General features: G+C 56.0%; 4 protein-coding genes across 4 annotated transcripts; 2 read left to right on the plus strand and 2 right to left on the minus strand.

Annotated features, from left to right (window-relative positions):
* Positions 1-191: 191 nt before the first annotated feature.
* GLO3 (ADP-ribosylation factor GTPase-activating protein) lies at positions 192-1,874 on the plus strand (the record flags this gene model as incomplete). Its single annotated transcript, XM_083192390.1, has 5 exons — positions 192-263; positions 325-460; positions 520-703; positions 763-1,478; positions 1,534-1,874. The coding sequence occupies 5 exons, from the start codon at positions 192-194 to the stop codon at positions 1,872-1,874; spliced, it is 1,449 nt and encodes a 482-aa protein (XP_083051447.1).
* Positions 1,875-2,287: 413 nt separating this feature from the next.
* ACO1O0_002930 (2-nitropropane dioxygenase) lies at positions 2,288-3,592 on the minus strand (the record flags this gene model as incomplete). The annotated part of the gene is made up of 3 exons (XM_083192391.1): positions 2,288-3,137; positions 3,222-3,483; positions 3,580-3,592. The coding sequence occupies 3 exons, from the start codon at positions 3,590-3,592 to the stop codon at positions 2,288-2,290; spliced, it is 1,125 nt and encodes a 374-aa protein (XP_083051448.1).
* Positions 3,593-4,432: 840 nt separating this feature from the next.
* Positions 4,433-6,117, plus strand: FOL1 (folic acid synthesis protein; the record flags this gene model as incomplete). The annotated part of the gene is made up of 3 exons (XM_083192392.1): positions 4,433-4,837; positions 4,890-5,098; positions 5,154-6,117. The coding sequence occupies 3 exons, from the start codon at positions 4,433-4,435 to the stop codon at positions 6,115-6,117; spliced, it is 1,578 nt and encodes a 525-aa protein (XP_083051449.1).
* A 2,666-nt stretch (positions 6,118-8,783) lies between these two features.
* Positions 8,784-10,037, minus strand: ACO1O0_002932 (NDT80/PhoG-like DNA-binding family protein; the record flags this gene model as incomplete). Its single annotated transcript, XM_083192393.1, has 1 exon — positions 8,784-10,037. The coding sequence occupies one exon, from the start codon at positions 10,035-10,037 to the stop codon at positions 8,784-8,786; it is 1,254 nt and encodes a 417-aa protein (XP_083051450.1).
* Between the last annotated feature and the right edge of the window lie 6,027 nt (positions 10,038-16,064).

Raw genomic sequence — 16,064 nt, forward strand, 5'->3', positions numbered from 1 at the left:
AAACGGCCCTCACGACCGGTTCCATCTCCTGAGCGCTGCCCACCTGGAAGCCTAAGACCCGATCCCCTCGAGACATCTGCGTCGTGGTCGCTGCGAGAAACAGCCCCTTTCTAGAACTGCTGCGGCGCCTGTACCACCGTTAAGGACGACTACTCACCCCCGCACAGCCTCGCCGGCCCAATCTCGCCAACATGGCAGCCCTTGCGCCCAAGCAGGAGTCACTCAAGATCTTCGATAAGCTCAAGTCGAAGCCGGCCAACAAGGTAAGGGATACCGGCGCAAACTCACCCTGCAGAACAAGCGCTGACTTGCGTGCTTCTATAGGTCTGCTTTGACTGCGGCCAGAAGAACCCGACATGGACATCTGTCCCCTTCGGCATCTATCTCTGCCTCGACTGCTCGTCCAACCACCGCAACCTCGGTGTCCACATCTCCTTTGTGCGATCTACGAACCTCGACCGTATGTAAACCCCTCTGCCGACATCTCCAACGGAGCCTTTTTATTGACCGCGAATGTAGAATGGCAATGGGACCAGTTGCGCGTCATGAAGGTCGGCGGCAATGAGTCGGCGACCAAGTTCTTCCAGCAGAATGGCGGCACCGCTGCCCTGAATAGCAAGGACCCTAAGACCAAGTATCAATCCAATGCGGCTACCAAGTACAAGGCTGAGCTTAAGCGGCGCGCGGCCAGAGATGCTCAGGAGTAGGTGGATCCGGGAGCCCCTGACAAGATTCGCCCCCTTGTATTGACGCAATTGCTAGGTACCCGAACGAGGTCATCATTACCGATGGCGCCGACGGTGACGGTTCTGCGACGCCCGCGGGCGAGCCTGAGGACGACTTCTTCTCCTCCTGGGACAAGCCCGCCATCAAGCGCCCTACACCACCTGCCTCGCGCACCGCCACGCCCCCTGTCACCGGTCGAACCCCGTCTCCCTTCCTGAACGCCGGCGCCGGCAAGGACTCCGCCCGCTCAGCGTCCCCCCTCTCCAAGTCCGACTCCACCGAGTCTAAACCTACAGCTGGACGCATCACATCGTCTGCTGCCCTGCGCAAGACTGGCAGCTCCGCCGGGCCCAGGAAAACAAGCGTGCTGGGGGCCAAGAAGACGCAGAAGCTGGGGGCCAAGAAGGTTACCGGTGACTTGATTGACTTTGACGCGGCCGAGAAGAGCGCCAAGGAAGAGGCTGAGCGCATTGCGAAGCTTGGATACGACCCCAACGAGGTCCAGGAGGATGTCCCCGAGAGCAAGGGAGCTACCCCTCTGATCTCGCCTACTTCCGTCAGCCCCGCGGCCTCGGGGCCTACCAGCTCGCACACGCGGAAGAAGTCGAGCGCGGAGGTGGAGCGCCTGGGTATGGGTGTTGCTCGCCTCGGCTTTGGACAGGTTGGCGGCGGCAAGGCTGCTGCTGCTGCGCCCGCCAAGAAGAACGCCGGCGGTTTTGGCTCGGTCGGACCTGTCAAGGCCGCCCCAGAGGGTAAGACCCACGTCCTTGTTGATAGCGAATGTTTTCCTGGCTAATCATGGTACAGACGAGTCTGATAACTACGCTCGGAGCAAGTTCGGTACCCAGAAGGGCATCTCCTCCGACGAGTACTTTGGCCGTGGCAACTTTGACTCCAACGCCCAGTCGGAAGCCAAGACCAGGCTCCAGGGTTTCGAGGGAGCCACGTCCATCTCGTCTAACGCCTACTTCGGACGCCCGGATGATGACGAGGCCGGGGAGGACTACGGCGACCTGGAGAACGCCGCCAAGGACTTTGTGCGCCGGTTTGGCATCACCGCCGGCGACGATCTCGAGAATCTGAGCAACGTCGTCGGGGAGGGCGCCACAAGGCTGCAGGGTGCCATCCGGGCTTACCTCGGCAGCTGAAGAGGCTCAGCAGTAGGTCGGAATGCACCCGGACCCTAGACGGAATCGGGCCGGGATGGTCAAGGAAAATGCGGGGGGGACTCTAGAGAACGATGCAATATTGAAGATTGTAGCTGGTCCAAGAAAAAATGACTTGCACGGCCTCGGAAAAAGGAGGGGACGGAGGCCAGCGGCGGTGGCGGCGGCGCATATATGATGTTGAGATTGGTAGCATGAATAGACGTTTGTTTTCACTCTGATCAACTTGATACTCCAATTACATTCACATGAAGATGGACGAGTGTATGACGAATCGAGGCCATGGTACTAGTAGGAGAAAGAGGCTTGCAGAATAAACCGTATGCCATGCTAAAATTTATGTACTAAAGGAGATAATAATTCTACATAACCCATTCGTCATGATTAAGGACCGTCTACAGCTTAGCAATCATCTTGTTGCCCTTCTGCATCCAGGCCACGGCGTCGTTGACAAACTCGTCAACGACGGCCTTGGCGGGCTTCATCTCATTGACGACGGCGGCGCACTTGCCCATGAGGAAGGGGCGGAACTTCTCGAGAGGGTCGTCATCATCCTCGTCCTCGCTGCCGGCGTCGGTGATGCTGGGCCTCTTGGCGTCACTGTCGTCGGCGGCGCCCATGATCTTGTCGAGGTCGGCTTCGTAGGGGATGACACCCTTGGAGGTGAGCTCCCTCATCTCCTGGGTGCGGTTGACCTCCCAGTCGTTGATGTAGTCGTTGTTGCGGACGCGCATGGGGCGGCCGGTGAAGATGATGGTGCGGACGTTGTCGTCGTGGCCGGCGGTGCGGACGGCCTCCTTGTGGGGCTTGGGGGCGCCGGCCTCATCGGTCAGGATGAAGCGGGTGCCGACCCAGACGGCGCTGGCGCCCATCATGAGCGAGGCAGCGAGCAGCTGGCCGTTGTGGATACCGCCGGCGGCAACAACCTGGACGGGTCCGCCGGTGACGGGGGACTTGGCGTTACGGCACTTCTCGACGACAGCGGGGATGAGGACGGTGGTGGGGATGTCACCGGTGTGGCCACCACCCTCACCGCCCTGGGCGCAGATGATGTCGACGCCGAGGTCGAGGCACTTCTGGACGTGCTTGACGTGGCCGATCATGTTCATGTAGAGGATGCCGTGCTTGTGCAGCTTGTCGACGACGGCCTTGGGGGGCACGCCGACAGCGGAGACGAAGAGCTTGGCGCCGGACTCAATGACGACGTCGATGAGCTCATTCAGCTTGCCCTTGGTGTAATCGTAGCTTGGTGCCGGTCAGTGTCTATCTCTCCAAAACAGGGCTATCTATCATTCGCTGGGGTGTCATGATATTTGACATGTGACATACTTGGTCTTGCGGGCGTTGCCACCGACCTGAGGCAGCAGCAGGTCAACGCCGAAGGGGGCGTTCTTGTCGGTGAGGTACTCCTTGAGCTCGGCAACCTGCTCCCTGAGCATGTCCGGGGTGTATCCGACACCGCCAATGACACCGAGACCTCCGGCGTTGGAGACGGCGGCGGCCAGACGGGGTCCGGCAGCAACGTTCATGCCGGCAAGAAGCACAGGGTGCTTGATGCCGAACATGTCGGTGATGGGGGTGCGGATCTGCTCTGTAGAGATAGGCGCATGTCAACATATTGAAATCTTGGGGTTGAGAGCTGCGTCTGGGGAACGCAAGTGGGGGAGGGAGAGCGGAGGCGACATACGAGGGGAGGCCATTGCGACGGTGATGCGACGAGGCGGTGGCGGAGGAAACGGTATGAGGATAAGGAATGCGCAAGAAAGACCCGGCCGGGGGATTAAGTAGAGTAGAGAATGGAGGAGGAAGGGGGATGTGAGGATGTGGGAGCAAGAAAGAAGCGAGGCGAGCGAGCGGAGTTGGGGGAGGAGAAGGGCTTTGAGGACGATCAGGCGTTGTCAGCAAGGAGTGGGTTGCGTCGGCGGTTGGACAGACGTTGGACACATGCCGAGGCTCGGACAGCCCCCCCTGTGACCTCTGGGGCGCCATACTGGATGGGGCTCTAGTGGCCCCTGGCCCTGAGTGGTCCAGATGGGCTGAGATGCCCTGGGGAGCGCTGGTAATCTGGGGAAGGAGCCTCGGCTTCGGCCAATGGATGGTTACGTAAGCTCGCACTTGGCCACGATTGGTAGGTCTTCGGTTCGAGGGGAATGCGGCCAGTCACGGCTCGACCACCTCAAAAGACCGGTGCCGCCCGCAAGCTTGGACAAAAAGATGCATAAGTAGCGAAGTCAATAGTCGAGACATATTACTATTACTACGGATAGTTCTCATGGAGAAGATAACTGGAGCGGGGAATCATGGCTTCTGTATCCGAAGTACGTACCCAAGACATTGAGGCCGTGGTTTTGTTGGCAGGCGCGGCAGAATAGGTCGTGCCTGCCTGGGCGCAGTGGCCGGAAGATTGGCACCGTGTAATCTGCACTCCAGGCTCCAGTGGATCGTGAAAACTTGGCAACTAACTTCACTGCAAAGAGCCTCATTTTCATTGTCGTCACTGTTGCTGCCAGCCCTGCGTAATTCTCACCCTCACCTCGACGATGAAGCGAATCGCCTCCCACCGGTCTTTGACGCCGACATGGGACCACATTGCGACGCGTCGCAGTTTTCAGTCTCATGCCCAGCTATCCCGTCACTCCGGCTCGCGATGCGCCGCGTCGTCTCGGCCCGCCACCCAGCGCAAGCGCATCGGCACGGGGATCACGAGCCAGCCAATGGCTAGTCTTAGACGATCCCATTCGGGATGTGCCTGTAGCGGCCCAAGTAAGCCCAAGTCGGCCTACATCGCCCTGGGGAGCAACCTCGGTGATCGCGTTGCCGAGATAGAGATGGCCTGTAGCTTGATGGACAAGCGAGGTATCCGCGTCAAACGGACCAGTAGTCTGTGGGAAACGGAGCCCATGTATGTCAAGGATCAGGATCGCTTTCTCAATGGCGCCTGCGAGGTACGTACAATTCTCTCGTGGCCACAAGACTTGGGGCTAAGTTGTGGCATAGGTTGAGACAGACCTGGAGCCCCTGGCGCTCCTGGACCAGCTGCAAGCCATTGAGCGCGAGATGGGCCGGCAGAAGATAATTGACAAAGGCCCTCGCAACATTGACCTCGACATTTTGCTTTATGGCGATGAAAAGGTCCAGAATGAGCGCCTCAATGTCCCCCATATTGGTATTGCTGAGCGCGAGTTTGTCCTGAGGCCTCTGGCAGAGTATGTCTCATGTGTCCCCTTTGCCCCAGCCATACATATCTGACCTCCTACGCAGACTTATCCCATCCAAATCGCTTGACCCGGCTAAGCCTTGGAGACTTGTCCAAGACTATCTCAACAATCTTCACTCCAGCGAGCCGCTGTCGTCCGTCTCCCCCATGTCTGCCACATCGGCTCCCTTGACGCCCCTTGTTCCCACCAAGAAGACCCAGGTCATGGCGATCCTCAACCTGACCCCGGACTCCTTCTCTGATGGCGGACGGCACGACCCAACCGACCTCTCAGGGACTATTCTTAGGCTCATCCGCAGTGGCGCTTCCATAATCGACATTGGCGGTCAGTCTACGGCCCCCGGTCGGGAGGAGGTGACGGCGGAGGAAGAGGCGTCCCGGGTGCTTCCCGCCATCAACCTCATCCGGTCCATACCTGAGGCACGCGATGTTGTGATAAGTGTCGACACCTATCGGGCGTCAGTGGCCGACCAGGCCATCGCGTCGGGCGCCGACATTATTAATGATGTCTCCGCGGGGCTGCTGGACCCGGATATGCTTCCGACCGTCGCTAGACTCGGTAAGACAATCTGTCTGATGCACATGCGCGGCACGCCTCGCACTATGAACAAACTCAATTCCTACCCGGAAGGCCTTATCCCGACTGTCGCCTCGGAGCTGCTCGAGCGCGTCGCCGCGGCCGAAGCTGCTGGTATCCGCCGATGGCGCATCATACTCGACCCGGGTATTGGTTTTGCCAAGAACCAGGACCAGAACCTGGAGCTGTTGCGGCGGCTGGACGACCTGAGGCACTGGCCTGGACTCGAGAACTTCCCCTGGCTGGTGGGCTCAAGCCGCAAGAATTTTGTGGGCAAAATCACCGGCGTCGAGGAGCCATCCAAGCGCGTCTGGGGCACCGCTGCGACGGTGGCCGCAGCGGTCCAAGGAGGTGCCGATATGGTCCGCGTGCATGACTCCGGAGAGATGGCTATGGTGGCTAAGATGTCGGATGCCATCTGGAGAGTGTGAGGTGTCCGCAGCCTCTGCTGCGCGAGGAAGGCCTGAGCAACATCCGGCGAGTCTGAAAAGACCCCCGAAGCTGTGTGTCGGGGGTTTTGACGTGGCAGCTCAGTCGACTGCACTTCGAGTGGTCGGGAACAGCCCACCCCGCTACAATGCACACCGGTTTCCTCTGACATTGGAAGCATGACACCCATTATCCGTCGAGGCGGCTACTGCTATTCGCTGCACCCTATAATGGGCTCTCGTAACCCTTGTCAGGAAGTGTCAGCTGGCCTCACCACGACGCTCCCTTGACGCAAGACATCTATCGGCGTCATACACCGCAGCTGGGTAGGACCCAATCGGGCCTGCGTCGTCGATCACCGGTGTAGAAAACGCTGGCACACTGTCTGGCCTACTCTCCTGCCCAGCCTGCCTAGAACCTGTGGCCTCGATCTTGGCCAGCCTCTCACCTGGAAAGGGGCGCCGCCGAGGGGGAAGCAGGGCAGACAGAGCGGCATTGCCGCCAGCCACACCGGTTAAATCGAAGCTACGGGGAATACATCGAGGCACTTCAGGTGTACAGGAGGTGTCCTGCCAGTGACAAAGATGTCAATGGGCCTGCACTGTCCGCCCCAGCCATGGCATCTTTCCTGCATTCAGAACGCGCCGGCATTGGTAGGGATGCAGCTGTTTCTTCCCCGGTAGATTACCTGAATGTGGTGAGACTCGAGAGGATTTGGGGGGTATTGTAAGGCTGAGGCCGCAACTGGATATGCGGAATGAAGCTATCTTCTGTCTATACTCCGATTGAAGGACTTGACCAGTGGCAATGCGAAATAGATTGGTGCCTACTAGTGTATGTATTGGTTCTTGTGATTGTAAGACCAGGAGTTCATTCCGTCCAAGACACCGAATTCTGAGGCTTTGTGAACAAGGACAAAGCGACAGCCTTCCCCCCCTCACAATATCTTATCTCATCCCCCCTACCTCATCTGAGGTCCCGATTTCATGGTATGTGACATGTCGCCAGCATCCATCGGTCCACGCGGCATCAACATGCGTTTGACATGCCGCACGCCACGAGCAATAGACGCTGGTGCAACACCCAACACCCCCCGTGGCGGCAGCGCATTTGTCTACCTACAACTACGTTGGTTCGTTATCACCAGCGGGGGAGGGGCGTGCGTCCCGTACCGAGCGGAAAATAAAAATAAGAAAAAAGTCACACGTCCACTGCCGCGCACTGGCGTCTTTCAATTTCCCTGGCGACTTCGACGCCGCGTCCCGATGCAATGGAGAAAGAGCAGCTGGTATTACTTGGGATCCCCCCGAGGGAACTGTGACAGAAGGGTCGGTTGTCGCATTTTGCCAAGGCTTTTAACAGGCATTCTTGATGCGGGCCATGTTGCGTTCAATATCAACAATAGGAAGCCATCTCCTCACCAGTCGCCACCATCCTCCTTCCCCCCCCCCTCTTCTCCCCGGGGCTCGCTCACAGTCGCCAGCCTGCTTTGTTGAGTACGCAGGAATTTCCCTCACGGATACTTGCTGCTCACCTCCAAAAAAAGCCATTTCGTCTCTAGACCGCCCTTTCGTCTCCAAGAATTCACCGGTTCTTGGTGGCTGGTTGCTGTCGGCACCCGTCGCCATGTTGGCAAGACGCGCCACTATGGCGAGCATTGCATATCTATGCATGGGCCCTCTATCCGTATTCACTGTCTGCATGTGCGGTTGGGGCTTCCACACAAACATTGTTCAACGATAGCCGACTAGGCCTCATTCATACGTACTTAGGCATGGATGAATAGAAGTGGTGAGAAGAGAAAGAGAATCGAGATCAATAATTATCTATGAATGGGAAATGAAAGCATGCCAAGTACTGCAGTTTCCCGGCCGCCGCCTGCTGATACATGGCTCCCTACCGTAAGCCCGTCGTCTTGTTTTCCAAACGCCGTTGGTTTGATGTTGTTCTTGTTTCCCATGTGTCGTGCCTTTACTCCTGCGCTGTTTCCTTTTCCCTGCCCTCTTGGTGATCTCTTCTTCCATGTCGCCGTACCCTCCCAGAGAAAAAACACACATTAGGAAAAGAAGGGGCAAAAAAGAACAGAGCCAGAGATTTCGAGAGTGCCGTGACAGGCTCGTCGCCGAAACCGTAGTGTGACTGACGGGATCAGCACGAAACCTAGAAGTTCAAGAGGAGAAGCCAAATAGAAATCGCTAAACGGGGGGTAACAAAAGAAACGCAAATGCAAAATATCCATCATCCCAGAACCATTGTCCCTGGCCCGCGTTTTGTTCAATCTTCGCTTGCCTCGCTTTTCCCTTCCGTCCGGCGCTGCCATTCCGCGGCAGGGAGATGCAAATCCAGCCCAATACCTTGCCCAAAAATTTCCCGTGCGCCATATTCCTCGCAAATCATCGTTGCTTCCTAAGTGTTGAGCAACATGATTGGGGGTGGAAGCTGGGGCGCATCCTCGAAGCAATGTAGGTGAAAGATGAGGCCGGGATAAATATCCAGATCGTAAGGCCTGCTCCCAGTTCCACCCCAATTTATATCCTCGTGATGCCTGTCCGCCCAATTCTTCCTATTGATCTTCATGGTACTGTCATTGATTTTGTTGTCCGAAGTACCGTAATCGCTGATGCTGGCTGTTTGGCAGCCTAGGCCCAGCCATTCCGCCAGATTCGCCTCATTGCATGGTGATGCTCATGCTGGATGGTGATATCAAGTGTGGGTAGTAGCCATTCGATGTCGGTTTTCCATCAAATGGCCTACAGGAGCGTGACTGATCGGATGAGTGGAGTGAAGGTGCGTGGACAAGTCGAGGCAGGGTGTTGTTCTCGTACTCAGCCTTTACCTTGCCCTCGCTATCAACCCCAGGGATGTGAGGCACTATAGGCTCAGATTCGCTGTGGTGGTTCCACAGGTCCACGCGAGGGTTATTCTGGCCATCACACATGATCTCGTTATAGTACTGATACCCCCTCGTGCTCCTAATTGCTTTCTCATCGTCGGAGGAGATCGGGGTCTCTTGTGGAAGGGCGTGTTGTCGATGGCCGCCGTAAAGCCCACCCTGACTGTCGTACCCAGGGTATGGTGTCGGCTGCATAATGGGGTTCCCTGCGAATTCTCGAACACCGCCCATCACTCCAAAAGCGTTCGAATTGCCGCTGGAGCCCGAAGGGGGGCCATTGCTAGAGCTTCCACGGCGGTCGTTCTGGTAGTGACCAGGCGAGCGGCCCCGAACGATCATCTTGGCCGACTTGCGGTAGGCAATCTTGACCCAGCTGGGATTGTCTGGCGAGCTAGTGTTGGCGTAGAGCTCAACGATGAGCTGATAGTATTGCTGTGCGGCCCTCCGCTTCCCGTTGTTCTGGGTGGCCTGCTTGAACTGGATCCGTTCAAAAGTATACTCCGTCTGTGGTCCGTTCCCACCAGACTCTGCGGGAACCCAGCCGTCGGGGTACATATGCTGGCCAGCCATAGCTGGGTTGTTTCCAAAGAAACTGAGATGGTGATGATGGTGGCTCGAGTCCTGCTTTGCCATCATGCGAACCTTTTGTGGGGTCGACGTTGGGCCTTTGTCTCGCTTTGGCGTGTGCTGGACTAACTCTATGGATTGGTCATTCTCGGCGACAATTGCCGAGATACCCATTGCAAAGCCTTGAATAGTTGCGTAGCGTGATCCTGGCATCTTGACCTCGATGGGAACATTGGGGATGTAAGGCGTTAGGGAGTAAGAGCAGACACATGAGAAGTAGTTGCGGCGATAGCAAGTCCACTCCTTATCGGCAAGGAAGAAGCCCTTGTCAATGATGCCCGCGATGCCAACATCGACCTTGGTTTTAGGGTGGTCGGCGTATTGTAGCGACCCCAGGACTTTGATTTCCTCCAGCGGAGGAACGCTGTTCTGCGCCGCTCGGTTGGAGAACTGGGAGTCCATTCTGCCGGCGGCGGCTGGGGCGCTGAACCCTGTCGTCAGGCTTGGACTTGGCGATATTGGGTTGCGGCGATGATAGTGGGATCCAGCAAAGGATGGAGAGCGACTCAAGAGCTCTGATGGTCTACGGTACCCTGGGGGGTTGGATATGTATTGGTCCCGAATGCTGACGTGCGTGAGTGGCCCTGAGTGTGTTCCTGGATGTGGTAGTGTTGTGCGTGGAGTAGGGTCCATGCCCGTCGAGGGTACACTGCTGCTTGCCTGGTAAGATGTCTACCATGTCAAGAAGGTTGGGCCATGCCCGGACCAAAGGAAAAAAGAACTCCGATGCTGGGTCACGGGTGAAAGCTTACCTGGAGCCAAACCGTGGCTTTACCTCGACCTGAGGATAGACATGCGAGGTGGGTTGATAGTAGTTACCTCCTCCGTCTTGGGGGTAATTTGCACCCGCTTCTAAGCCTGATGCTTGGTACAGGGGCAAGTTATAATGGGGTTGAGTATGATCGAGAGTGAGAGAGGCTGTGGCAGGATCCTGGTTGTATCTGATCCCTTGATTAGTAGGAGGGAAGAGAGAGAGTCAGGCAGAAACTGAGGGAGAAAGCCTGGGACATAATGCTGTGCTGCACATCGGTGGAATACTACGGTGTTCGGCGGGTGACACCAATCTCCAGGTGGTACTGCCAACGCTGGAGGTCGCACAGAAAAGCGTCGATGCCCGGTCAAGGGGGTGACAAGGCTCGTCAACTCAACAACCAGGTCCTAGGAGGCAGGGGAAAGACAAGGTCTCGTTCTTCGAACGAAGAAGAGGATCTCACCACCCAGGATATGGAAGTTACCAAAGAGGTTACCCAGGATGTACTGGTATGAGATTGGCCACCCAAGGATTCAAAGATCATGCAACAGAGAGGAGGAGGAGGAGCTTGATCGCCCATGGCACTCGCCGGGGGGGCGTGCGATAATGGGCGGTGCCAGGGATTATAAAGCCCGAGACCTGGCACAGGTTTGCATGCAGGCATTGCCCAGGGAATTGAGCAGGCGTGTTGTGGTGTGGTAGTCTCTCTGGTGTGAAGAGCTGCCAATGGGAGGGCACTGAGAAACTCACCTCATATTATCCCCGGGCTGGGCCGGTAGTGTGTCGAGGTAGTCCAACCCAGGCCCGGCTCCTGGATCTGGCGGCGATGAATAGCCCTGCTCCCAACGTGGCAGATGTCAGACCTTTTCCAGCACAAATAACAATAAAACTATGCACAACAAAGTCAAATCCAGGGAAGAGCGTAGGACGTATGCTGCGGTGAGGATAACTTGAGGCCTCCTCGTAGCCTCGTCACGGCGTGAGTCGGGGATAATATCTGTCTCCACGGTGGCCGGAAGGACGCAAGTTACGCCATCATGAACTGCTAATCGAGAGGTTAGCCAGAGAATCTCGGCAGTAAGGAGTTTTGATGGGAGAAATGGCCCATTTGACAAGCTTCGCGGAGGAAGATATTCGGGAGCAGCCGGTAATGGCCCCCAAAATACTGATAAATGATTGATCCCCCGACCATGGTCCTGGGTGCATGGAGTGCATGCAGACTCCAAGAGTAGGATGTACAGTACAAGACGATACTTGCTTCCCAGAATGGAGTACTTGGGGCTTGTGTGCTCTCCTACAAGTCCAATGCATGAATCCACTCGGAATCGGGAACGCCGCCTGTTGGGGGGTTGATGTGCGCATGTGGTATGGAATGTGGTTACACATGGGCAGCAGGGGGGGGGGGGGGGGGGGCACCTGCGTCTGTGTTTGCCGGAAAACCCTAGGTGAGTTAAACAATGGCATTGACACGCGCCATCACACCAAGGACGGTCGGACTGCCTTGTTGTCTTGACATGTACTGACGACTTCGAAGTACAGGGCCTAGGGGAAAACCACAAAGAATCATAGACCAAGGGACGATAGCGGGGAAGAGATTTGCAAACTGAGAAACACAGCAACAAGGGACGCATCAGCGCATACTCTGTACATACCCAAGACTTTCACCGACTGGTTCGTAACCGCTCGAGTAAGCTCAGCGGTGATAGGAAACTGGTTCGTTCGTCGACAGAAGCGCCGAGGAGCGTGGCAGATAGAGCATAGCCGCAACTACTCGACTAGTTGATTGGCTTTGTTTCCAATGAAGTGCCGGGATGCAGGCTCCTCGGAACTGTCACCGGGTGACGCCTGGAGCCTCCGTCCTCGTCGTCGATGTCGTCACCGCTGTTATCGTTGTATGTAGTGGACCGACGGGGCCCAAGTCCGTGGAGACGGCGAAAAGCAAAAGGCAGGGGACGGGAGAAAAAACGAGATGTGAAAGATGAGGGTTGGGTAGGCAAATACCTTTGAAAATTGGGAATTCATACGCTACTGCTGTTTGGCGACAATCACTGTCGCGCGCTGACAGGGTAATATCGGTACTGTGGGCAGCAAGGCTCCCGGGGATCGGATTGAATCACCCACCTCGCCAGACACTCCTAGATGCGGTCTCTCGTCAGATGTCTCGTTCTCGGCCATTTTACCTCCTCTCCCTCTTCTGAAAGAAAATACACTCGCAGAGACTGTAATTATCTCCAAATTGGGAGATACTTACAAGCTTGGCTCGCCCGATGGCCGAGTTGCTCCAGGACCGTGGCTTCACACCCCTGTCGACATGCGCCGTTGATGCTCACTCAATTCGTCGGGACCTTGGCTGTCTCAGATCCTAGCAGCCTAGTCAGCCTCCTAATCTGACCCGAACTTTCAGCCTTCCCATGCCGTTCGTATCGGCTTCCTCCGCGCATCAGAAGCGAGCGGGAAAGCCGGCAGCTGCTTCAACTGGTCACCGGCGACTGCGGGAAGAGTCTGTCGAAACTAGACCGCATCCGCCAGTTATCCCCGGAGATCTCGCGTCTTGTGGCGTTGGAGACCGGGTATTGACGACCGGTGGGAAGCGTCGCAATTCGTTGGGGGAGACTTACATGCGCGCCGCGTCGGGTGAAGGCTGTTTTCCCCCTGCAACAAGAATCAGCATCGAGAACAGGAAAAGGGTTGCATCTGTAAAATGTGATACTTTATTTCCGTGCACAGCTTTCGCTAGTCAGACATCGGAAGGAAAATAATACCACGGCAAACAGACGATAAATGGGGATCGAAATGGGCCTGGTCTCGCCTTGAATATTCACCAATACCTCCAAACGACGCCGCTCTCTTGGACAGATGCACTTCGTAATGGGCAGAAATAGTCATTCGTACCTTGAATTCGCAAAGATTTTGGTGTGACAGATGCCCGCGATCTGATGTGATGAGGTACTGAGAGACACCGTGTCGTCGATAGGGTGACAGTCGATTGTGTCGAAGAGAGCACAGCGTTTTTTTCTGCCACCGGTTTGTGCAAGTGCAGAATCTCCAAAGGCAGCTGGCTATATACCCGACAAGCGACACTGGATGTGGCTGATCTGGGAATATACAAGAAAATTGCCGATCAGGTGCAACTGGGAAGCTGACAGGCTCAGCAGAAGTTATATGCGGCGGCCCTGGAGTTGAGCAGGGAAAAGAATCAAGGAAACCTGTCCCTGAAGCAAGAATGCCGGATGTAAGGGAATCAAGGACAAGCTTAGAGAAGCAGACTGAAAAGTGCTTTGAATGGGGAGTAGGTCGTGCAGAGATTCAGACAGCAACAGAGGGAAGAAGCGTGATGAGAGATCAAGCCACCCCGAAGGTCTGAATGGGAGCGGTGAATTGTCCGAATATATCATTGAACTCGTGACAACAGCTAGTCGATGGTACCGTTGAGCGCCTTCAAGGGTACTCAGGGCCGCATCCGCTGTGGGGTGGAGGCAGTTGAGATAGGACCCTGGCGGCGTGAGCAAAACCTTCGTGGAAACAAGCAACGGCGAGAACCCGTGGTAGTTGCATAATCATGCGCAAGGTCGGCCCTAGGTCTCGTCATCGGAACCAAACAGATCGCTCCAACTCGTCGCAGGAAGCATCCCGGCCGCGTCACTGGGGTATTAGTAGAAAACCCTTGTTTTGGCAAATCTTCTCCCGGCACTGTTTTTGTGTAATGCCTCGTTCGGGTCCCAAGAAAGCAGCTGTCCAGTAGTAGTATGGGGTAAGGGATCATGAATTGGAGGGCCAAGAATGAGGAACCGCCGAGCCGCCGACAAGGAGGCATTGATCCACAGAAGACAGTACAGGTCTGCGTTACTCGGCACACATCCCTTCCCTAATACGGCCCACCCCTTCTCGCCTCCAATGTATCATGTGCAGCTACCCGTCACTCAAGGCCACCGACAATGCGCCACAAACAATGGGTATGACTGGAGAAGTGTATGTCTTGACGAGAAAGCCACGCCATGAGCGGGATACCGCATGGCTGGAAGCCAGAGCTGGGCGGAGCGTTGGCCGCCCCGTGGCCATCTCTCGCCCAAGTCTCTGATCTGCGACCTTCAGTCAAGTTTGCACTGTGGCTTCGACGTCATCCCATATCTGCTTGGCTATACCAGTTCTGTATGGGTACTGTTGCCAAGCGACCGTTCAAAGTTCACTGCGGGCAGCCCAAGGAAAGCGTCCACGCAGGCGGATCTGTTGCCTGTCCAGCGGACTCGGACAAGCTGTAAGCCTTCCGACTGGTGTCCCAGGTAATCTCAAACACGAGACACACAAGGGCATGCCTTGCTCCTTGAGACCTCCCGCCGATGGTAATAACTCATCTCAGCCAAGTAGCGGGAAGGTAGTTTCACTTCCTATAGGTTGAAGAGCTCAGCCGTAACTGAGCGTGTCAAAGCTACCTGTTCCTGAGCTGTCAAGGCCGACGGTGCATTTGGCTGACACGTGAGCCCAGGCTCAGGTTTCACCGCTTCATGCAACTCGAACCTTTTGCTCCAGATTGAACCTCCGTTGCTGACGGGTCAAACGACATCAGGGCAGGGCACCGGCAATGATTTGGAGCCGATTCCGACAACTACCCACGATAGCCTCGATGACCATGTCTGGCCATCATCCTCGCATATCTTTGCGGCATGATGGTTGTGCACGTTTGAGACGAACCAATGATATTGACATGTACCCGACTTGGAGGGCTGCTCCCCCTCTTTTCACTCCGGACAGCGATAGAAGGAAATTTTCAGGTCTTGCTTCGCCTGCTGGCTTTCATCACCACTACCGGATCCCTGAAATGTATACTTACTACTAGGGGCACCGGGATGTCCGGGGTCTAGCAAGGTGAGCGCTTTAGTGTACAGATACAGAGCTGCAGAGGTTGTCGGAAAGTATTCTATCCGCAGAGGATGACCTGTCGTGGTGGAAGGTAGTGGAAGAGAGACGGGTTGTTTGTGGGTTTGTGCAGCGGTCTGTAGAGTGGTCAAGCATGCAAAAGTGGGAGGATGAGAAAAGCATTGGGATGCCTGGTTCTGCGCCCCTTTAATCGCCCAAAGCCTTGTTACCGGCGACAAACTGCAGACTGCCTAGCCTTTTACTGGCCGCAGGCTGTCGTCAGACGATCGTCTTGTAGCGCCTTGGCTCCCTGAAAGATGATGAACCCCTATGTCCATTTCTCGGGAGCCAGCCGATAGGTAAGCTCCATGGACATAGCTAGGGAGGGTCGTTGCAATGCAAGTGTGTTCGACACGGTCGACACGTTTAACGCGATCGATCTTGTGCAATGTGATACATCAAGGCTCAGAGGTTAAGGATATCTTCAAGGAAGGAAGAGAGGAGTGACGGGTGGCGTACGTGGGCACATGGCCTGTAGATGGAGGGCGTGTGTCGGGAGAAACAACGCCAAGCAATTGCGGCAGTCGGGCGTCGGAGCATTTGATGTTTTGCATTCGCTGGTGTCTCTGCATTGGGCACTGGCAGTGACATGTCGGTTGGGGTCGTACCATCCGGGGCTGTGGGTGACGCCCGTCAGTGTTGTCAGCCATCGAGGTCCCTTAGGACTGGGGGGCTTGTCGAGGACTAGACCAGTGAATTGAGGCTGTGATTCCACTTAACCGGCCAAAAGACACGAGTATATAGGGAATGCCGTAACCACTGAC

Source organism: Amphichorda felina (genome assembly GCF_050947745.1).
Source record: "Amphichorda felina strain 45539 chromosome Unknown scaffold_3, whole genome shotgun sequence".
NCBI classification, from domain to species: domain Eukaryota; kingdom Fungi; phylum Ascomycota; class Sordariomycetes; order Hypocreales; family Bionectriaceae; genus Amphichorda; species Amphichorda felina.